At 33.3% G+C, this 24,118-nt stretch overlaps 3 protein-coding genes and 1 long non-coding RNA gene across 4 annotated transcripts in view; all 4 read left to right on the forward strand.

Moving 5' to 3' along the window:
• LOC21412662 overlaps positions 1-59 on the forward strand; it is a 1,536-nt gene extending 1,477 nt beyond the window's left edge. Inside the window, exon 4 of the mRNA XM_024165657.1 lies at positions 46-59. Coding sequence (XP_024021425.1) covers positions 46-59 — 14 coding nt within the window. The remainder of the gene's footprint in view (positions 1-45) is intronic.
• Positions 60-9,266: 9,207 nt separating this feature from the next.
• LOC21385928 (chlorophyllase-1) lies at positions 9,267-11,017 on the forward strand. Its single transcript, XM_010098142.2, has 2 exons — positions 9,267-9,588; positions 10,123-11,017. The coding sequence occupies exons 1-2, from the start codon at positions 9,307-9,309 to the stop codon at positions 10,801-10,803; spliced, it is 963 nt and encodes a 320-aa protein (XP_010096444.1). The 5' UTR covers positions 9,267-9,306; the 3' UTR covers positions 10,804-11,017.
• Positions 11,018-18,803: 7,786 nt separating this feature from the next.
• LOC112091592 lies at positions 18,804-19,814 on the forward strand. The gene is made up of 3 exons (XR_002902210.1): positions 18,804-18,893; positions 19,096-19,248; positions 19,745-19,814. It is a non-coding gene; the product is annotated as an uncharacterized LOC112091592 (long non-coding RNA).
• Positions 19,815-19,831: 17 nt separating this feature from the next.
• Positions 19,832-23,400, forward strand: LOC21385931 (ankyrin repeat-containing protein ITN1). Its single transcript, XM_010098145.2, has 6 exons — positions 19,832-19,870; positions 20,000-20,080; positions 20,606-20,722; positions 21,358-21,531; positions 21,801-22,153; positions 22,816-23,400. The coding sequence occupies exons 1-6, from the start codon at positions 19,849-19,851 to the stop codon at positions 23,398-23,400; spliced, it is 1,332 nt and encodes a 443-aa protein (XP_010096447.2). The 5' UTR covers positions 19,832-19,848.
• The last annotated feature ends 718 nt before the right edge of the window (positions 23,401-24,118 follow it).

Consider the following 24,118-nt stretch of genomic DNA (forward strand, 5'->3'; position numbering starts at 1 on the left):
TTTGACATGCAAGAATTTTATTTGAAAAATGGGGTTGTCCATCAGACCAGCTGCAATGATACCCCACAACAAAATGGAATTGTTGAGAGAAAACATGGTCATTTACTCAATGTTGCACGCTCTTTACGTTTCCAAAGCAAGCTTACCTATTCGTTTTTGGGGAGAATGTGTTTTGACAGCTGCCTATCTTATAAATCGTACTCCCACTCCACTTCTTTTAGGTAAAACTCCATATGAACTCCTTTTTGGTTCTAGTCCATCTTATTCCCACCTTAAGGTTTTTGGTAGTCCCTGTTATGCCACTAACACTAGTGCTTCCAAAACAAAATTTGAGTCAAGAGCATCCAAGTGCTTGTTTCTTGGATACCCTTATGCCACAAAAGGTTACAAATTATTTGACCTGGGAACCAAAAGAATCTTTGTCTCTAGAGATGTACAATTTCATGAGCATATTTTTCCTTTTGCCACAACCACGGAAATTTCAAAATCTGTCGTCCTACCTAATCCATCTTATGACTTCAATAGCAATTTTGATGCTATTCCTCAACAATCTGATCTAATTCTTGACAATGAAGACTCAAATAGTCATGCTCCACCAACTCGGCGCTCCACTCGTGAATCACATCCTCCATCCTACTTAAGTGACTATCATTGTAAAATGGCCACATGTAATCTATCATCTCCAAGATCTTCTTCATCTCCTGTAAGTACCTCTCATCCTTTACATAACTTTTTATCCTATGAGAAATTTTCTTCCTCTCATCATTCATTTTTAGCTGCAATCACCTCTGTCCTAGAGCCCAAAAGTTTCCAACAAGCAATGCGGGATTCTAATTGGAGGCAAGCAATGGCTGAGGAAATTAAAGCACTTGAGGCAAACCACACTTGGACCTTGACACCATTACCCATGAATAAAAAGGCAATTGGGTGCAAATGGGTCTATAAGGTCAAATACAAACCAGACGGCAACATTGAGCGTTACAAAGCTCGATTGGTGGCTAAGGGATATAATCAACAAGAAGGCATTGATTACCAGGAGACTTTCGCACCTGTAGCTAAGCTCACAACCATGCGTTGCTTACTTGCCATTGCTGCAATGCGAAATTGGCATCTTCATCAACTTGATATAAGCAATGCATTCCTCCATGGTGAACTAGATGAGGAGGTCTATATGCAGCTTCCACCTGGGTTCTCACAGACAGAAAATAAAAATATGGTCTGCAAACTCCAAAAATCTCTTTATGGTCTCAAACAAGCATCTCGTTAATGGTTTGCTAAGTTATCCTATGAATTGTTGCAGGCAGGGTATAAGCAATCAAAGGCAGATTACTCTTTATTCACTAAGCAAGTGGGTAATTCACTCACAGTTATTCTTGTCTATGTTGATGACATAATTATTGCAGGAGATTATCTTGAAGCAATCCAGACCATAAAAGATTTTATGCATAGCAGATTCAAACTCAGAGATCTTGGACATCTAAAATATTTCTTGGGCATTGAAGTGGCACGTTCCAAAGATGGGATTTACTTAAGTCAGCGAAAATATGCTTTGGAAATACTTGAAGAATTTGGACTTCTTGGCACACGTCCTTCCCAAACACCTATGGAGCAAAACCTGAAGTTAAGCAATTCAGATGGCCAGCTTCTTTCAGATCCCTCACAATATAGGCGCTTGATTGGGCGACTACTTTATCTTTCAGTCACTCGGCCTGACATCACATATAGTGTTCACATACTAAGTCAATTTCTTGACAAGCCCAGAGACATCCATTTTCGTTCTGCTTTACGAGTATTACGTTACTTAAAAGGCAACCCAGGGCAAGGCATTATTCTTTCTTCTTCAAGCGTTCCTCAATTGCGTGCCTTTTGTGATTCAGATTGGGCGAGTTGTCCAGATTCGCGACGTTCAATTACAGGATATTATGTTTTGCTTGGTGATTCTCCAATCTCCTGGAGGTCAAAGAAACAACCTACGGTCTCTCGTTCTTCCGCAGAAGCTGAATATCGAGCAATGGCTTCAACTTGTTGTGAGATCAGTTGGTTATGTCATTTGCTTAAAGATTTAGGGATTGATCACTCTCAACCAGCACATCTTTATTGTGACAACAAAGCCGCATTACAAATTGCTGCTAATCCCACTTTGCATGAAAGGACAAAACACATAGAAATTGATTGTCATTTAATGCGTGAGAAAATTCAAAAGGGCATTATTCGTACTAATTTTGTTCCTTCACAGCAACAACTAGCTGATGTTTTTACAAAGGCACTTGGAGCAGCACATTTTCATAACATGCTTTCCAAGATGGGTGTTAAAGACTTACACACGCCATCTTGAGGGGGGGATATTGGAGATATTAGATTAAATGAGATTTCTCGGTTCCTTGATTTCCTTGATTTCATTATAATTCCATGATTTTAGATTTCGTGATTGTAGGTCTAGAATTGTATTGACTTTTGATTATTTCCTTTTGTAGCTTTATTTTACTTTTCTCTAATTGTTGTACAGTTGGCTATGTATAGCCTTATATTTCCCCTATACGAATAAGAAGAATTATTCCACCAAAACTTTGTCTTCTTCCTATTTCTCTTTAAAGTTTTTGTGAGAAACATCAGTGATACTAGTAATAAATCGTATATAAATACAAATTTATGGATTATCCTTTCCTACAATAGCTGCTCAACTTGATTTTGGCATTCGGCTAGAATACTATATTTCTTTTGTCTGGCACTTCACTTATAGGATTGTGAAATATGAGTGAACTCCATGTTTATTTGTTTTTTTAATCTTAAAATATGAGTATTGGGCCCGTTCATTTCGCTGATTCGAGTTTGTAATTCGAGTTGAGATGTGGTTTTATTTGAGAATTTTTTACTGTAATAAAAAAGTTAAATGTGACTGTTTCTAAAAAAATTTTACTGTAATAAAATTTAAATTTTAAACTCAAATTGACTGAATGAAACTTTTACCCACTCTGATTATAAGTAGGTAAAAAGTAATTCGAAGACGTTTGAACTACCATTTTTGTACTATGCCAATTAGTCTGGTGCCTTAGAAGCATTAATGTACATAAAAGTTCAAAACCAATTAAAAAAGAAGAGAAATCTATTGGCCACCTCTCTCTGGACCCAGATCTTCTGTCTCCTTTTCCTATGTCCCCCTCTGTCCCCCCAATAAAATTTGAACACCTCATTAAAATTTGCCAAGTCACCTTTAACAGAGTTCACCCACAATTCACTCCGTTACGTTTGTTTTTCTCTTTCCTTTTTACGTTTCTACAGTGGGCCCCACTTACATTTTCAATTTTTTTTTTAAAATTAAATAGGTGAATATCATCATTGATTTGGATACCCCTTTTTTGTCTCATAATTTTTTAATTAACGTGATAAAAATATTTTAATTAATGTATTATAATATTATTAAAATATATGAAAAGAAATGTCAATTAAAAAAAAAATGCAGGAATGGATTCTGTGAATATCTAATCTTATCTAGCCGTTTCTTCATTTTGTTATTATCAATATTTTTTGTCTTCTTCCAGATTGAAAGTGTCGTTTTTCCTCTTTCTCCATTGAAGCTTTTTTTTTTCTTTTTTTTTTTTCGCCCCTGCTGTAACATTGAAGCAACTACTTTCCATTAAGGAAAAAGATCTCTGTGCTCTAGTCTTTTTTTGCTGCTAACTTGTGCTCGCCAGAACTATTTAATAGGAATTATAATGTTGTTTATATGGATAAAGTTTGAAACTTTGAATCTAATTAATGTTTGAGTAGCTGCAACTTACATTGCAATAGTATTTGTTCTCAAATGAATGAAAAAGAGGCAAGCGTAGGTTTTTTATTTTTTTTTTGAAGGAAATATAGCGCATTTTTAGGGAATAAAATGTATGGAGCAACCCAAAAAAAAAAACGAAAAATAAAATATGAAACGTCGCTTTCAAAGGAGCTGAGATAAAATGAAACGGTAATGACTTTGGTTTGGTGAGAGTGAGACAACAAGTACGTGGGGCCCGCTGTAGAAAAATAAAAAAGAGAGAGAAACATTCGTAACGGAGTGAATTGTGGGTGAAATCTGTTAAAGGTGACTTGGCAAATTTTAATGAGGTGTTCAAATTTTATTGCGGGACAGAAAGGAGATTGGAAAAGGAAACAAAGGATCCGGGTCCCTCTCTCACTCACTCAGTACGTAGCAGGCAGCACTGCAAAGGTGAAAATATTTGATCATTTCTCATCGTAATTACCGAGTATGTTCTTTTGTCTAAAAAATTTTTTAAAAAAATAACTTGAGTTTTAATTTTATTTAAATTTATATTTTTTTAAATTTTAATTTTATTTAATTTTATTTAAGTTACAACTTCAACTTAAATTATAACTCAAATTTAACTCAAAAACTACACTCAAGTTACACTCTAAAAGAACAACCCCTGAGACTTTATTCGCATTGTTGATTTAAGTGTTTAATTTAAGTTAAAATATTTTTTTTTTAAAATTTTTAACTGTAATAAAAAAATAGATATAATATATTTTGAGAGTTTTTCACTATAAAATTATAGAATTAAAAACTCAAATTGATAAAATGAACGAGATCTAAAATCATATAAATAATATTACCACGTATAACTTCCAGCTTACCTAGCAAGCAAACATGCTGTTCTTTTGCCGTTTTGAGTTAAGTAACTTGAGTGTAGATTTTGAATTGAGTTTAAGTTATAACTTGAGTTGACGTTGTAACTTGAGTTTGTGTTTAGTTGTGTACATTTGAGTTATGGTTTGAGATAAAAATCTTTTTGAGTTTGTGTTTGAGTGAGTCAAAACTTGAATTTGTATTTAGATAGTATTTTAATAAAAACTCAATGCTGATGAAAAATTTTAACAGGGTATATGGGTGGAGTTTTATTTATTTTTTCGTTGTCAACGTATAGAAAAAAAATCATCTCAATCAGAATTAAAACGAAAAAATTATAGCATTTTTAAGAATAGAAAAAAATACTATTCATTAATTTGAGTTTGAGTTTCTGAACTCAAGTTGAAGGGGAAACTTGAACTCAAATTTTAGTCCCAAACTCGAGTTCAAACTCGAGTTCAAACTTAAAAGAACATGCACTTGAATAAAATTGTAACTCGAGTTGTTTTTTTTTAGTTTTTGACTCAAAAAAAAAAAAACTGCCGAACAGCCCAGCCCCCATGTGTTTTGAGCGAAACTCTGGGAAAAGGGCAAAGGGCTAGCAAGCTGCTAGCTATTCGTGGTCCATAAATGCCTTAAATGGGTATAAAATTAGCCATGTGCATGGAATAGATATATTAGTTGGGATTTCTACGAGCATGAGAAATTCATGTCTCACATGTTCACGTCGAAACAAAATCAGAGGGGACCAGGCGGTCCAAACTTCAAATTAATGAACATCAAAAGTGCCCGGTTTTTTGTCTTGATTTCCACCAATTGAACGAAAAAAGAAGGATAAATTCCTATCGATGGGATAAAAAAAGGATTAACGGACCAAAAAAGGGAACAATTCCCCCAGAAAGGGTAGAACCGTAGAGGCCAAGCTGCGGAAGGAACTCTCAGTCCAAAGAGTATAGATAGAGCCGGAAAATCGGCCCTCTGGAGCCTTTGACTTGAAGTTCAGGTTAGCCTTTAGTGAGAGTACTGAGAATTTGTACAGATTTCAAAAAAATAGAAATTAAATCCAGATCTTTCTGTCGATACATTTCCTTTTGAGGACATAGAATAAGATTGGAATGCTACAAGAGAGTTTTTCACTATAAAATTATAGAATTAAAAACTCAAATTGATAAAATGAACGAGATCTAAAATCATATAAATAATATTACCACGTATAACTTCCAGCTTACCTAGCAAGCAAACATGCTGTTCTTTTGCCGTTTTGAGTTAAGTAACTTGAGTGTAGATTTTGAATTGAGTTTAAGTTATAACTTGAGTTGACGTTGTAACTTGAGTTTGTGTTTAGTTGTGTACATTTGAGTTATGGTTTGAGATAAAAATCTTTTTGAGTTTGTGTTTGAGTGAGTCAAAACTTGAATTTGTATTTAGATAGTATTTTAATAAAAACTCAATGCTGATGAAAAATTTTAACAGGGTATATGGGTGGAGTTTTATTTATTTTTTCGTTGTCAACGTATAGAAAAAAAATCATCTCAATCAGAATTAAAACGAAAAAATTATAGCATTTTTAAGAATAGAAAAAAATACTATTCATTAATTTGAGTTTGAGTTTCTGAACTCAAGTTGAAGGGGAAACTTGAACTCAAATTTTAGTCCCAAACTCGAGTTCAAACTCGAGTTCAAACTTAAAAGAACATGCACTTGAATAAAATTGTAACTCGAGTTGTTTTTTTTTAGTTTTTGACTCAAAAAAAAAAAAACTGCCGAACAGCCCAGCCCCCATGTGTTTTGAGCGAAACTCTGGGAAAAGGGCAAAGGGCTAGCAAGCTGCTAGCTATTCGTGGTCCATAAATGCCTTAAATGGGTATAAAATTAGCCATGTGCATGGAATAGATATATTAGTTGGGATTTCTACGAGCATGAGAAATTCATGTCTCACATGTTCACGTCGAAACAAAATCAGAGGGGACCAGGCGGTCCAAACTTCAAATTAATGAACATCAAAAGTGCCCGGTTTTTTGTCTTGATTTCCACCAATTGAACGAAAAAAGAAGGATAAATTCCTATCGATGGGATAAAAAAAGGATTAACGGACCAAAAAAGGGAACAATTCCCCCAGAAAGGGTAGAACCGTAGAGGCCAAGCTGCGGAAGGAACTCTCAGTCCAAAGAGTATAGATAGAGCCGGAAAATCGGCCCTCTGGAGCCTTTGACTTGAAGTTCAGGTTAGCCTTTAGTGAGAGTACTGAGAATTTGTACAGATTTCAAAAAAATAGAAATTAAATCCAGATCTTTCTGTCGATACATTTCCTTTTGAGGACATAGAATAAGATTGGAATGCTACAAATTAAGAAGATGCGTGACAACCACAAATCGAAAAACGAATATTGCATTTAACGTTCAACATATTTTACATAACATCATTCTCTTTCCATTTAGTCACGGTGTTAGTTTGCGTGGCATTAAAGTTATACAATTTGTACTTTGGTGGTTCTAGACAGTCTCTGGAGAGATAATTTCACACCCGATTTTATCATGATCGTGGAGAGTTTAAATTCTCTATCTCAAAGTTTAAAACGAAAAAATGTTGTTTGTTATACAAACAAACGACACACCAATCGTACTCATCATTCATGGACACAACTTGTTTAAAAACTAAAACGACGAAACAAGTGGTCTTGTTTTTCCTGTCCAACAAGAGAATGACATTTCGTCGGTAAAAAACGACGCAGCACAACAACATTTATGTATGTAAAACGATTATACATGAGTTTCTGCAAAAAAAAAAAAAAAGAAAGTAATATTCTTAGACTCACAACGATATTGTTTCCACCAATGAAACGACATCTAAAATAATTGAACAGCAATAAATCTTAGTATTGATGGAGTGACTAATAAAAATATTTCTCACACTATTATATATTCATAGTTTTCCTGGTAGAAAAGCTCATTTAAGTAAACTTGTTGGATAGATAGATATAAGGGAGGACATGGCCGGGATGCTATGTCAGGATAAACTTGCATTTTACACGTGAATGTGGTAGTTGATATTGCCACTTCGATCGGCTTTCATCTAGAGGGGGCATGATATGTAAGCAAATTGTACTGGCTGTATCTTGAATAATGTGCACACGATCACAATCACAAACATAAGTGGTGTTGAGGTTAGGTAGTGTTTGGTGCACTGTCAATCAATGAATATAGTGTTGTGGTCCCAAAAAGTAACGTTTAGAATTGATCTCATTTTTATTTTTATGTTTTTTGAGAAAAAAATAAAAACGTTTTTAAAATAACGTTTGCCGTAATAAAGATAAAAAACAGAAATGAAAATGATTTTTTTGATTTAGTGTAAAATGAAAGAGAAATGAAAAATGATTTTTAATCATTTTTTGTTTTTTGTTTTTGTTTTTTCCTCTTTCGAGCAGAGAGAGAAAAAGAGAGACATTAATGAGTTTTTTTACACTAAAAATAATCTCTTGATAAAACTACCAAATATATTTTTAAAAATGATTTCTATCTAAAATTAAAAACGTTTTCAGTTTTATTTTCATACAAAAAATAAAATCATTTTAAAATGAATTTCAAACGCGCCCTACAAAACTCCCGAGGATAATTGAACCGGCACCTTTAAGGACATATAATTCAAAAAAAAAAAAAACGATTTTCTTTAACAGCCTAGCCAGATGTACATAGGGAACAAAATAATTCATCCATACCAACTATTAAGACGCATTTTCTTCGTGCTGTTTTTGATGTTTTTTCACTAATATTTTGGACGACGTCTATTTAACAGAGTACTTTTAAGAGGAAAAAAAAAACGTTGTGTAATGTATAAAATCATGGTCTACTATTAAAAACTGGCGTTATGGCTGGGAGATATTAATGGAATGGATTTGACGATAGTTATGCGTAGTGCAGCCTATATAGAAAGGGCAAAAAAACCGTTGTCAAATCAACTTTTTGTTTAGTCTTTTTTGCTCCGAATTATTTTGAAGTCTCACTTTCTTTGGTAAGGCTCTTCGTGTTTTTTCGCCTCTGTTCATTGAGTAGTAGGTTTGTTTAGTACTTAGTAGGGTAGGGATCGATAGGGGTAGATTTGGGATGCGTTTGGTTGGTGAATTCGTGTTATGATTCGAATCATGATTCGTGATTCGTTACAGTATTTTCTCTCACAAAAAACACACGTAAATTGAAAATGATTCTGAATTATGATTCTAAATCCATAAATCAAACGTTCACTTACTTAATCATAACACATATAAGTGGCCACTATACATTACGTACAGTCTAACTGTATAGCCCATATTGGACATAATTTTCCCATGTCTGCATTTGAACTATAACCCAAATCGGACGTTCCATGCCCGCGTTTAAGAGAAAAGGAGACAAATACATTTTATTTTAGAGTGTATGAGATTAGATTTTTATTTCTTACTCTTAATTAATACCCTTTTTTAGTTCAATAATTATATTAGTCAAAAAAAAAAAATTAAAAACAAGAGGTAAAAATCTAAATTATGCACTCTAAAGATAAGGTCAACAAAGCAATATTGGTTCCTCATCCATTGAGTAGATTAAACTGAGATCAGCAGAAAGATCAAATATATATATATATATATATAGAGATATATATATATATATATAGAGAGAGAGAGAGAGAGAGAGAGAGAGAGAGCGCTAATTTATAATATGGCGCTTTCGGAATGTGGAAAAACTAGCCTTTTCACTACCGTCAAAGCTCTCACCAGCACTTCTGTTTTCAGTAAGGGGAGTTTCCCCTTTGAAGTTATTAACGTGGACACATCATCAAGGTCTTCTCCGCCTCCAAAGCCACTCTTAATCGCCACACCAACAAATAAAGGTTCTTACCCTGTTATCTTGTTCTTTCATGGCTTCTACCTTCGCAACTACTTCTACACAGAGCTACTTCAACATATATCCTCCCATGGATTTATCCTTGTTGCTCCTCAGGTACGCATATGGAATTTTTATATGTAACCAGCTTAATTAATTTCTTATTGTAATACTCCATAGCGCTATTCCATTAGAACTTCACGCCAAAATATGGTATAATTTATTTATTTAATTATTTTACTCTTTTTCCTTTTATTTCCACTTGTTTACTAATTTGCTATATCTTCAGACTTGAGTGTTGCAATTTTCTTAACCATATTCGCAATAGCTTTGTACATTAGGTCTTTTGGTAGAAATATTAATTGTTGTAAATTACTTTTTTCTTTTTCTGGAAATTGGATGTAAATCTGCTTGCGTGTATATATCTCTGTAAACATACGTCCTATATACACGTAAAACATGCATGCGTATCGATCCTAATTAATTTTATCCTGAGTACTCGACTCCCAAATAAATTATTTCCCTTTTAATTTCAATATTTTTTTCCCATGATATGTATTCCACCATTTATTATGAAGATTCTTGTTAATTTACTATTATTTTTTCGGTGTTGCATTTTCTAACGATGGTTAATTTGTATTATAAATTTAGCTGTATGATCTTATTCCTCCCTCGGGAACCGAAGAAATAGAGTCGGCAGCAAACGTCACAAACTGGCTAGAACAAGGCCTCCAACCTCTTCTCCCTGGAAATGTCTCACCGGACTTGACCAAGCTCACCCTATCCGGCCACAGCAGAGGCGGTAAGGCCGCCTTTGCCCTAGCTCTCGGATACGCCAAAACCTCCCTCAACTTTTCCGCACTGCTAGGCATAGATCCCGTGGCCGGTACTGGCAAATGCTGTCCTACCGAGCCACATATTCTTACCTACGTCCCTCACTCTTTCAATTTCTCCATCCCGGTGGCGGTGATCGGCACCGGCCTGGGCCCGGAAAAGTGGATCCCTTTGGCTCCACCGTGCGCTCCAGAAGGTGTGAACCACGATGAGTTCTACAACGAATGCAAGCCGCCTTGTGCCCATTTTGTGGCCAAGGAGTATGGCCACATGGACATGTTGGACGACAATCTGCCCGGAATTATCGGGAAGTTGTCGGAGTGTATATGTAAGAATGGAAGTGGTCCAAAGGACAAGATGAGGAGGTCCGTGGGAGGGATTGCGGTGGCGTTTTTGAGGGCTTATTTGGAAAGTGATGATGAGGATCTGAAAGCTGTTGTTGCCGATCCAAGTCTTGCTCCGGCGAAGCTTGACCCCGTGGAGTTTGTTCCAGCTTAGTCCTGGCAATAAATTATAATTAGCATGCATGGAATCGTGATTATTAAGGTTTTCTGGGTTTACATTAATGTTGAATAAGGAGCTCATGCATGCCAGTGAGCTTGGGGAAGAGTGCTAAATGTCTTAGCAAGAGACTTAAATAAGAACATGTGGTTGGAACTAATTCGATTGGTCAAGAAAAGAAAAAAACATGGAAATATTTAGTTAGGAAGGTCGTAAGTGTCCATCTTTATATTAATCGCTATCCATATATACACTATGGTAAGAGAATGAAAAATCATAATTGCATCTTAGCATGCATATTGTACGATAGCCCTACGAACAAATTTATAGCCTAGAGCGTACGTACACTTAATTCGTAACGACGCCTCTTATTCTTAGAGATATTGGGATCGTATTTTAAAATTAGTGTACCAAAAAAAAATTTAATGTACAGAAAAAAGAGAATGCTAGTTTGAATATATTAAAAAAAAGTTATCAGATGGACTCTGTTTTAAAATCATCATATTAAATATTTGTCAAAATTGTACAAGATTTAATTAATTTGTTCATTTTGCATACCTTTTATTTTTACATGATTTTTATTAGATTTATTAGTTTAAAACATGCGCTAGTAGAACTTTAGGGCCCTAAAAAGAAACATCAAATATGTATATAAGGGTCCGTTTAATTCGCTGATTCGAGTTTTTAATTCGAATTGAGATGTGACTTTATGTGAGAGTTTTTTACTTTAGTAAAAAAGTTAAATGTGACTGTTTTTGAAAGTTTTTTACTGTAACAAAACTCAAATTCTAAACTTAAATCGGTAAAATAAACGGAACCTTTACTTCCAATATCGTGAACCACGTGAAGAGTGCATGGGAAACTTGAAGTTCAAGTTTAATAGGGCCATCTTTGAATAACTTCCGTCTTTTTATAAATCATATCTACTTTTAACTGTGCAGGCTGGTACAAAAGAAAAAACTTTCCTTGTTTGAGTTTTTAAACAGTGTAACTCGCGAATTAGTAGGGCTTGTTCTTTTAGAGTAAAACTCAAAAAAAATTTAAACTCAATTTACAATTTTATTCAAGTTTATGTTTTTTTGTAAATTTTGAGTTTGAACTTGAGTTTGAACTTGAGTTTGGGGCTAAAATCTGAGTTCAAGTTTTCCCTTCAACTCAAGTTCTTAAACTGAAACTCAAGTTAATGAACAATATTTATTTTATTCTTAAAAACGTCATAACTTTTTTGTTTTAATTCTGATTGAGATGATTTTTTTTTTCTATTCGTTCACAACGAAGAGACGAATAAAACCCCACCCATATGCCCTATTAAAATTTTTTATCACCATTGAGTTTTTATTAAAATACTATCTAAATACAAATTCAAGTTTTGACCCGTTCAAATACAAACTCAAATAGATTCTCAATTCAAATCATAACTTAAATGCGCACATACAAACACAAAAATATACAAAAATGAAAGATGATTAAAACACGTAAGAACGACATGTATAACATAATTAAGCTATATATATAGTGTTAGACTTTAATTATAAATATGATTTTTACCATCATATTCATAAATCTCAAGAATCATCATGGCAAATTACTAAGAAAATATTTAGGAAGCGTATCTAAATCCAAGATAGCAATAATCATTACTTTTACGGAATTACTAAACGATTGACGAACTGGTTATTGTCTTTCTCAGTCAAATTACTAAAATCCTTAATGAGGCGCTTTCTCTTTAGATGGGAAAGAAAAAAAAACAGCCGAATAATTTGACGTATTGAGGACCATAACCTATAAATCCTTATATACTTATCTAATAGGCTTCCATTAAATCTGATTGGATAAACATTGAGTATCCACTCATTTATCTCATATCTTATTAGAAGTCTTATTGTACTTTTCTAAATAGACCACTTTATTAGCTCAATTAATTAATAGCTTAATATAATTATTATAATAATAAGTGGCCTACAATTTATATAGGAAACGTGATTTTCCTAACATATAGACCCCGTATTTGAATAAATTTCCTCATGAATATATCTCTTTAACTCTGCATATTGCACAGTACCAAAAAAACGAGGCTACGAGTACTCCAAGAACATACCTAATAAAAGTAAGCAAACTGCTATTACGCCTCCTGTAAATTTTAATTTGTATACGTCAAGTATTACTGAGATTCAAATGAAGTTAATTGGTTAAAACAAGGGAAAATTAGGTATGAAAGAGAAATATATGTAACGAAAAGTGACGCAATAAAAAGTGCCCAAATATTCTATTATGATTGGACGGATATACTACATAAGTAAAATTTTACATGCTATTTTAAAAACTTGTCTGGTAGAGTAAAGAAAAATATACCGAATATACGTCTTCACTATTAAATGTATTTTTAAACTAATGTTTGAAGGACATATGAAGATAAACATCATACGAGAAGAGAAAGGGAAGCATGTTTGAGCAATCCAGGTCTTGGGTGAGCTCTTAAATAATTTAAACATGTCCGATAGCATAGACCTACAGTCTGAAGCTAGGGTATGACCGAAGAGATTGATCGTGATCATTATGACAATTACTGAAGGTAATCGCCATGATCATATAACGCACGCTATCATTTGCTTTGCTAGCTAGTACGTGTTCTGCGTAAATATGTTAGTTACATCATAAGAAATACTGATTCTGTTTTATGTATATTGCAGAAAGAGAAGACAAGAAAGAGGAGAGCAAAGAGGATAAGAAAACAACAGGAAAGGAGTACAAGGGAACAGCCATACTAATTGCACGCGGCGAAAAATGGTATATCAGAAATTGTGGACAAAATTCGTGAGCTTTACACTGTGGCCATTCATGACGCGCGGACCAGAATATGAAGAACATATATATAATATATAACTATTGGCAGCAGAGCACAGGCAGTTAGAAGTGTATGAGTTGTTGCTCAGACATACAGAAATTCCGAGAGACTTTGTGTTTCGCAAAGTTGAAAATCACAGGAATAGTGCGTTGCATTTTGCGGCTATGATTAACGAATATGATCACAAGATGTGGCCTATTTGCTGGTGCCGCTTTACAAATGCAGTGGGAAATCGAACGGTATACAAGGTGAAAAAACTTTTTTTTTTTTATTACAAAAAAAGGCAATACTTGTATATGTATCACGATTGCTGGCAATTACTTCTCATCATAACAAAAAAAAAAAAAAAGATATCATACTATTCTTTAATCTATTACAAGTTCAATTCCACACATATATAACATGTTTTTTTTCCTTAAACATCATTGATGATACATAACATTGCTTTTATAACTATTAAACAACTTTTATTTTATCTTATTTTCGGAACTTTAAAGTGGCATGACACCTGAAAGTGGAGTCAAGTGTGAAAGTGTGGAACGGTGCATTAGACAATGTCTGTAATTAGAAAGCTTATTATATATATATATATATTAGCATATTTATTTATTTATTTGCAGTTTGTGGAGGATTCCATGCCTCCGCACTTGTTTTTTACGGGTCAACAAGGACGGCGAGACACCAGAGGAGATCTTCACCAAAACCCATACAAATCTCGTCAAAGCCGGCTGCGAGTGGCTGACCAGCACCTCGACGTCTTCTTAGGTGGTGGCGTGCCTCATTGCCACTGTCGCCTTCGCTAGCTCCACCACCTTTCCAGGCGGCACTGACAGCCGGAGCGGCAAACCAACCCTCGAAAACCAGACGTCGTTCCAGCTATTTGCGGTGTCATCGTTGATGGCTCTGTGCTTCTCCGTCACCTCCTTGATAATGTTCCATGCCACGACACCGGGAAAAGGATTTCGGCAAAGACCTGCCGAGAAAGCTTTTGCCGGATTATCGTCGCTTTTCTTCTCCATAGCCTCCATGGTTACCTCTTTTTCTGCCGGACAGTTTCTTGTGCTTGAAGATAAACTCAAATACCTAGCTTTTCCGGTATAAGCAGTGACCTTTCTGCCGGTATGCCCTTTTGCTGTAGCCCAGTTTCCATTGAATCTTGATCTTATTAGGGCTACCTTTCTCAGCCCGTTTTGATTGGTTGTTTCATTTATATGGGGCACAATGAGGATTTAATTATTTATAAATAATATTTGTAAATACTAATACTTGAATGTTATAATATAGAAAACTTCAATGCATGGGTTCTTATTTAAATTAGAAATTTTATACTGGGGCAAAAGGAGGGGTTAATTGAAAAGCTTTGCAAATTTATATCTAATAGTTAATTAAAAACTTAAAAAATTTCAATAGGAACACATGCGAATGATGCAGTTTAAAAGGTTGTTTGCTTTGGTCTTTGATTTTTGTTGGATTTTTTTTTACCCTAACCTTTATTGAACTTATTTGTTGCTTTTGCACATAAATTTAGCTGTCATTTATTTATTTATATTTTTAATATAAATTTAAGCATAGACTAAATTTACTTTTTGCAAAAAAAAAAAAAAAAAAAAAAAATGAAATCCTTGAATCTAAAAATGTCTACTGTTATACAATTTTACAAAAATATCTATTTTTATACAACGACTGAAATCCTTGAATTTAAAAATGTCTAATGTTATACAATATTATAAAAATATCTATTTGTTATAAATATAGGACTTGTTATACCTATTATACCCCTTTCGCATAATTTGAGCACTTTTCTTACATAATTAAGTGGATATTCTGATTTCATTTTATTTTCCAGTTTCTTTTTTTAGTTGACATTGCCTTTTTTGTTGGGAGGATAATTAATACGATATTTTTGTGATTAAATGACTTATTGAGTTGACTGATTTCATATTCCCTTCCATATTTATATATTGAATTTTGGTTTAAAACTCAATTATGCTCAACGTTTTCACTTTCATATTTCATTTCTTGCGTTGAGAAGAGGACATCTGTGTTTGGTTTCTTTGTCTGCTTTGGTATCTCCAATACAAAAGAGGTACGTTTTTGCTTATTTATTTTTCTATATAGTTTTTTATATCATTTTTAACTCATTTGTTAATGAAGCTGGAGATTTGGGTTTTTTTTTTTTAATAAATAGTGCGTTTTGTTTTCAAAATAGAACACTTTTTTTTTCATTTTTTTTTAATATATGGTGCTTTCATTATTTTTAATATATGGTGCTTTCATTATTTTTTAAAGAAACTTTCCCTTTATTTAAATAGGCAACTTTCATTAAATCTAATATTTAGATTTCATTTGACTTTTGTATTCAAGAACAAGTTATGATTTTATTTTTCTATTGATCTATTTTGATGTTTTATTATCTTTTTCCTTTTTTATTTTATAAGGATATAAACGTCTTTATATGTATGCTAATGGATAGTTTTGTATATAAACAAATAAGTAGACATTTTTAAATTCATGGTGCTCTTACTAAACGTTTATGTAAATAGCCAAAAAAAAAAAAACTAAAAGCAACTAAAATAAAGGTAAAAGAAAAAAGAAACCATAAAAACAACGAACTGGAATTACTGTAAAATAAGATACTAGTTTTTTCAAAAGGAAGAGACCTCATTAAAACCTTCCATGGTAACTAGTATGAACATTAAAGGAAAAACCCAAGAAAAGAAAAGATCTCAGTACGATTTAATGTCTAGTTAATTTGCTTACTTATTTATCCGTCACTCTTCAATTAATTAAAAGAAAAAAAAATGTATAGATTATCGGTCATGGATATATATATATATATATATTGACTATATATTGACTAACTTCCATTTCTTGATATATATATATATATATATATATATATTGTTCTGATGCGATGCTTGTATGCCAGGATATCGCCTCTGAGGTGTGCACCGTTGATTGGCCAAGGCCCATTTGGACATAGTAATTAACATTTTGTTAAACCTGATTCCCAGCTTTAGGGAAGGATGGTTTAAGTAGGGTGTTTGTTTTCTTACAATTAAAAAGGTTGTTCGATAGGCTCTTCATCAGTTCATCTGAAAAAGGATAAAAAGATAAAAAGAAAACGGTTCTTTAGTTCCTGTATTAGAAAGAAAAGAACATTCCTCTGTAACATCTGCACGCCACGCACCAAAGCATAATCGTGAAAAACGTTTTTCATGATTTTTGTTATCCCCTTTCTTTTCATTTAAATTATCATAAGTACAATTTTTTTTTTCCTTCTATTAATGAATCATGCCCGGTCTTCTTCTTCTTCCTTTTTTTTTCACACCTTTTTTCGCGTATATTATGTGTTAATAAACTAAAAATAACTAATTTATAAGTACAGCAAAGAAAGGATTAAAAATTTAACTAGGCTTAAAATCAATAAAATTTAACTTTCTTTCAACAAATTTTACGCATAATCATCACTAGCTATGCGGTAAACATTTAATATTTAGATTGATGGGATATATCCACCTTATACATCCACCCAAAGTGCTGTTCTGAAAGATATCACTGACAAGTGACAAGTATTAAACACTTGGACATTTTTATTATCGTAACTTTTCTTAAATAGAGAAATTAAAGGGATTTCAGTGGCGCTTTTTGAAAAACATTTTTCATAAATGGTTGAAGTTTTATAAAATTAAAAAAATGATCATTTTTATTAATTTATTGGTCAATCACTGATTGACTTTAATTTATTGCTGATTAACTCGATTATTCTTCATTATTTATCAATATCAATTAATAATTAACGAATAATATTTAATGAGAGTTCTGGTATAGGATGAGATTGGTGTGGGTGCCAACCTAGTTGGGATGTACAATCAATCTTTGATATCAACTTTCACAGTTTATTAGAAAAAATTAATAATTAACCAAAATTAATTAGTAATTAATCAATTCCAATCAACAAATTATAGGTTTATTAATGATAAACCATTGATAAATTATGGCTCAATCATTAATTAACTGTGGTCAATTATTGATTTACTCCTTAAATAATGCCATTTTTGTAAAATAAAAAAGTTATACCATTTTCGTAAAATAAAAAATTCGGCCATTTATAAAAATATGTGGTAAAAAAAGGTCATTTAGCTAATTTTTTGAAATTTAAATAAGGGATATGAATATCATACAAATATAAAGATGTTTCATCACTTTGATAATTAAAAGATGCATGTGTCAAAGTCACGAATAAACAAAATTTATTTTTTTGTATATTATGTGAATTTAGGTGAGAATTTTAAACTCTAAACCTTAATATTATTATTAAAGGCGTCTGGCCGGGAGCATAGATTTATCTCTAGGTTAAATTCTGCAACACAAATCCTTAAGTATATTTGCTTTGAAAAAATGTATACACGTATTAGGAGAAAAAGTAAGGCCATGCATTATAAGTTAAAAGTACTACTGTTGAAATTGATGATTATAAAACGGCAATTAGCTAATTTGGGGTGAATATTCGTTCTTCACGTACGCGTAAGAGATTCTTTGAGTACTTACCAAGTACTGCTTACCATTAATAATTCCTTTTCTATTTCTTTGTTTGTCTTCGATCAGGAAACACCTCACTAGCACAGGAACTATATATATATATTCCACTTCATGATTAACGAGTGGCGAGAAAAATATAGTTCAATTATATAGCAGCATTGGTATTTTACAATGGAGATCACTACAGCGAACATCGAGGACGTGAAGAAAGAATTGTTCGCAAACGTCATGAAAGGTGATTGGAAAAAAGTGGTAAGAAAGTACAAGGAAGATGTAAGGGCTCAGAAGCTGAAGATCAGCAGATCGGGCCACACAGCGTTGCACTTGGCAGTCTCCGACGCCGAAGAGGACGTCGTCGAAGAAATGGTGGAGGCCATTAAAATGAACCCACGTAATTCGAAGAAAGATGGCTTCGAAGCGTTGAGTATCGGAAACGAGAGGGGTCATACAGCTCTCCATTTCGCGGCGGGAATGGGGAACTTGAGAATGTGCAAGTGCATCGCGAGCGTCGACCCGTTGCTCATCGGCGTTCGCAATAACAAAGGCGAGACCCCTCTCTTTTGGGCGGTTCTTTACGGCGCCCCACCACAGGCTTTCTTCTGTCTCAACGAAATGTGCTCAAGTGAGGAAGGCTATTCTTATTGTAGGAGAAAGGATGGCCAGACCATTCTACATTGTGCAATATTTGGGGAGGATTTTGGTAGCCGCCATGATCTCATTTTTAATATTCTTCATAGAGATCATATACATCATTGATCTTATTTATTTTTATGTTTTTAAAAGTTATAAAGAAGTTTACAAAACTGATATATATACTTATTCTGGAAATTCTTCACTTTTTTCCTTATAGAAAAAGAGAAAAACAAGTGTCTAATATATATATCACACTTTGGCTTTGACAGAGTTGGCGCTTCAGATAATTTCCTTGTACAAGGGACAACTTGTCAATCTTGTTGACGAGGATGGAATTTCCCCTCTCTATACTTTAGCAAGCAAGCCTTCTTGCTTCAGAAGTGGTACCAATTATGGACGATGGGGCAATATCTTTTATAATTGTAAGTGTTTTGAAGTGTCACCGATGACTTCTTATATTTTTTTTGCTAATCAAAAAAGGAGATCTGGTGGTGCAATTCATATCCCCTAACCCCTTCAGCTATAGCAGTAATCCCGGAGACCACCGAGTATTATATATTAATTATGTTACCATATACATTGCAAAAGATATAGCAATAAATCCAAACATCCTGCTGTCAATGTTGAGGTCTATTCCAGTAAATTAAAAAAAAAAATCTCAAGTATTTCGTTGATCACGGGGAAAGAAAAAAAAAAACACACACACACACACACAGTTGGGTTGCATTTATTTTTCATGAAAGAGAAGAGAAAGCGCAAGCGAAAAATGAGTTGCTTCTTTTCCAATCTAATGATAAATCAACAATAGGAGTTTAGTTCGCTTGCGAATAAGGCAAGGAAATTCTAGTTTTTAAAGTGAATAAATGTCAAATTTACTTGTTAAGTCAAAATCAATAACTAATCGATATTATTTGCAAGGTATTTACGTAGACCACCCCAAGATGAAATCACTGGATGCAAAAGATACTGAAAACTACAGTTATCCTGAAAACTACAAAGTTTTCGTCAATTTAATCCTGGTGATGAAGAAAGTGTTTCAAATTGGTATGTGATTCAGCTAATTACATCTTTAACCTTTAATACTTTACCTCATGAACCAATATATAATTCGATATAATATAATGCTCTTGGGTTTGTGATTAATTCATAAGGTAAAAACCTTCATATTTTCAGTGACTACCATAGGACTCGGTAGGACTAGATCAAAAACTGATATAGAGAACCCAGCTGATCAAGAACATAAAGATCATACAGGTATTCGATATACTTTACGGTTACATATATATATATATATATATATAGTGCATGATTTTTTTTGTATTATAAATTTTAAGTAATAATTTCCCAACAAATACGCAAGTAACTGAATAAAGTCATATATCATTTCTCCTTTAACTATTACATGACCGGACTGTAACAGGAATATATATATATATATATATATATATATATATATTCCCCGGAAGAAAGAAAGATATCAAGCAGAAATAATTGGAATTAATTGCAAATTTTTGAAGGTCCCTCGAATTGATCATGCATGTCAAAAAGCATTTGTAAGTAAATTTCATCTGTGATAATAACTTGTTTGGTTCATAGATCTAAACAGAAATTTATATTTTTGAGAAAGAAAATATTATAACTAAGATATTTGAATTGTGGTTCAAACAAGGCTTCGTATTTATTAGTTATATATATACTCTATAAAAACATTCCTAATGATTACCTTGACTCTATAATATTAGTCAAAGCAAAGTTTAATCCACATGATATTTTCTACAGGAAACCAATCATTCCGTAGGGCTCAAGGGCCTCCTGACTTCATTCCGGCAAACAATGCCACCTGCTTTGAGCTTGGCAGGTCTCTATACAAGGGTTTCCTGGTCATTTTCGGATATGGTGTAGATCCTAACTCATCGTCTTAAACATGTGATGTGTATATTATATATTTGTATGTGTGCATGTGTGTATATATATGTATGCAACAATAAGAGACGTAAGGTGAAAATTTTACACTAAACCTATTAAAATCTAATAACTATGCACATAATAATATTTATGTATTATAAAATGATCAATTTATAGATTATTTAAGCAAGGGTAATCTTACATAGAAATCCAATTCTTCAAGTTTATATTTATCATAAATCATTTATAGGTTTTTTTTTCCTGCTAAAAAAATCCATTACGCTTGTTTTTTTATGGAATTGGCTTGATTTCAAAGCCTGTAAAAAAGTGCTCCATTATATATATATATATATATATATATATATATATATTATGGGCATAATTATATAATTGAGTAAATATGGGATACGCATGTATTGGAGGCCCTTATAAATAATATTTATGATGTGGAGAAAATGGGTCCTTGATGACTCAAGGGGACTTGCACAACTAGCCAAGTCACGTAGTCCTTGAGTCGGCACTATACATATATGTGTATGCATGTCTTACAAACACACACATATATATAGATTTGTTTCTACATCATAACAAAATTATTTTATTTGGGTTTTCCCCCTTCAATTAAGGACATTCATGGACAAATGCGATGCGAGAAGAGAAAAAGAAGCATTTATGGGCAGTTCAGGTCGTGGATAAACTCGTAGAACATTCCACTACGTATGATAATGAAGACGCTGGGGCTTTTCCGTCTGATCGTGCACAGAATGATCACCGTGAAATAACTTCCTCTCTTATTGAAGGTAAAATTAATATTGTTTACAAACATATATATATATATATATATGTATAGACACGTTTTACATGATTTTACATTTTATGATTCGAACAATAAAGTAATCTTACGAAGAGCCATTTTCCGTCTTATTGTGTTATTATAAGCTTACCATAGTGTATGTTCGGATCCAATTGGCTTAAGATGCCCTATCTGAAAAAAAAAAAGAAAATATTAAAAAAATTAAGGTTCTGTCACAAATATAGCTTAAATGTTTGTTGTGTGTGATCATTCTAGGGGAGAAAGAGGAGAAAAGTCCTGCATTGGGAATAGAGGAAACTGCCATATTAGTCGCGGCAAAACATGGAGTGTCCGAGATCGTGGATCGAATTCTTCAAAATTTTCCGGTGGCCATTCACGACGCAAACAAAGATAGGAAGAATATACTACTACTAGCTGCTGAGAATCGGCACTTGGAAGTGTTTAAACTCTTGCCAAAGAGAAATGTTCCGAGGGCTCTCGTGATGCGAAAAGTGGATGAGCAAGGCAACACTGCTTTGCATTTTGCCGCAATGCACAAGGCCACCAACAAGCTTTGGCCTATTCCCGGCGCAGCCCTACAAATGCAGTGGGAAATCAAATGGTACAAGGTAATTTTAATAAAGGGTGATAACAAAAACATGTTCTGTGTTTTATCCAAATATTTCGTTTTACCTTTGTGTTTTTAAAAATGTTGCTCGGTCCATGTATTTTTTTGTCAATGCTAGGTTAGTAGTTATATGTACTTGTAATATAAAAGAAATAAATTAAAACTGTTATTAATGAGCTATTATTTTTAGGTTTAATTCCACAAATGATTCTAAAGATTTATCCTCAATCCCACTTTAATTTCTGATTTTTAAAACAACCCGTATTTGGTCCCTAAAACATCCTACATTTGGTCCTTAACACTGTTCAATGTCAATCCTTTTATTATAGGGACCAAAATTGAAAAAAAAATATAAATTTAAAAACTATATATGAAAATAAACTTGTATTTTTTTTTTTTACATTATTTTAGTCCTTAAACTTTAAATATTTCTAATTTTGTTCCCCAATTTTTTATAGATTCCTTAAAATATTTAACACTTAGATAATAAAAATTGAAATTAAAATAAAGTAAAACCTCAAAAACCAACTATGAGATATTTTAAAAGTTATGGACCAAAATGGGATTCATTGAGGAAATCTCATAGACCATTTGTGAGATTAATTCTTATTTTTAATATCATGTAAAAATATTAACCCATTATTGTTGCAATATTAATTGCAGTTTGTGGAGAAATCCATGCCACCAAGGTTTTTTTTACGGCCTAACATTAAAGGCCAAACGCCAGAGGAGATTTTCTCCCAAACTCACAAGGACCTCGTCAAAGATGGCAGCAAATGGTTAACAAACACCTCAACCGCCTGCTCTCTCGTGGCCGCACTAATCGCCACGGTCGCTTTCGCAAGCTGCACCACGTTTCCAGGCGGCACCGACGATAGAAGTGGCAAACCGAAGCTTCAAAACCAGCCGACATTCGATCTTTTCATGACCTTTTCACTGGTTGCCCTTTGCTCTTCAGTTACTTCATTGATCATGTTCCTCTCCATCCTCACGTCGCGACATCAAGAAAAAGATTTCAGCACAGAGCTGCCAAGAAAGCTTCTACTGGGATTAACGTCGCTCTTCGTTTCCATTCTCGCCATGCTTATTTCTTTTTGCTCCGGTCACTTCTTCGTGCTAGAAGATAAGCTCAAAAACGCTGCGTTTTTAGTGTATGCCGTGACGTTTTTACCGATATTCTTTTTTGCTGCTGCCCAACTTCCATTGTACATTGATCTTGTACAAGCTACACTTTGGAGTCCGTTTTGACAGTTTCAAATCGGAAGTACTTTTTTACACGATTCGCTGTTTGTATTAATTATGTGGCAAAATATGTGTGATCTTTGTTTCAGATGTATATCATGTTGGCGTTGATGCCAATAGTCGCTCTTTGTAGCTGAATTAACTATATATGGAATAAACTCCAAGCCTTTTGCAAAAGTACTACCACAGTTGGCTCAAAATATGATGTTATACATCCTAAAGAAAAATGCTTAAGGGCAATAATAGAATGAAGGTAGGTGAGTCCCACTTGTGAGACCCACCTTCTATTAATGTTTGTTGCTAAGTTCTTTAATAATATGAGCCTCAATTTTAATTGAGTTGATGTTCATTCAACAACAAAAAAAAAAAAAAAAAAAGTGGGTGGCCTAGCATTACTCCATCCTAAATAACATATAGGAAAATAAACTGACAATTTTCAATTGTTGAAATATACAACTATTCGTCACATTCATGTCAACTATAGAATTAAGAGACTATTTCATTAGGACGAACACAGTACACATTTACAATTTTTTAGCATTTTTCTATCTGTTTAAATCCACCGGAACCAACTTTTAGTTTGAATGTGTTATATCTAAAAAAAAATAAAAAAATAAAAAATAAAAATAAAAATAAAAATAAAAATAAAAACTCTTTTTGTTCCGGTGTGAAAATGGACTTTTTCAGACAAAAATAACTTGAAATACAAGTCTCATAACCCCAC

Source organism: Morus notabilis, unplaced genomic scaffold (assembly GCF_000414095.1).
Source record: "Morus notabilis unplaced genomic scaffold, ASM41409v2 Scaffold988, whole genome shotgun sequence".
NCBI lineage: Eukaryota > Viridiplantae > Streptophyta > Magnoliopsida > Rosales > Moraceae > Morus > Morus notabilis.

Bases quoted from the DNA above. Each gene is read 5' to 3' on its own strand.
- LOC21385931 (XM_010098145.2), top strand. From the start codon at position 19,849: ATGAAGAAAGTGTTTCAAATTG. The intron at 19,871-19,999 runs GTATGTGATTCA...TCATATTTTCAG, and splicing joins GAAGAAAGTGTTTCAAATTG to TGACTACCATAGGACTCGGT. The intron at 20,723-21,357 runs GTGTAGATCCTA...CCTTCAATTAAG, and splicing joins CCTGGTCATTTTCGGATATG to GACATTCATGGACAAATGCG.
- LOC21385928 (XM_010098142.2), top strand. From the start codon at position 9,307: ATGGCGCTTTCGGAATGTGGAAAAACTAGCCTTTTCACTACCGTCAAA. The intron at 9,589-10,122 runs GTACGCATATGG...TTATAAATTTAG, and splicing joins TTATCCTTGTTGCTCCTCAG to CTGTATGATCTTATTCCTCC.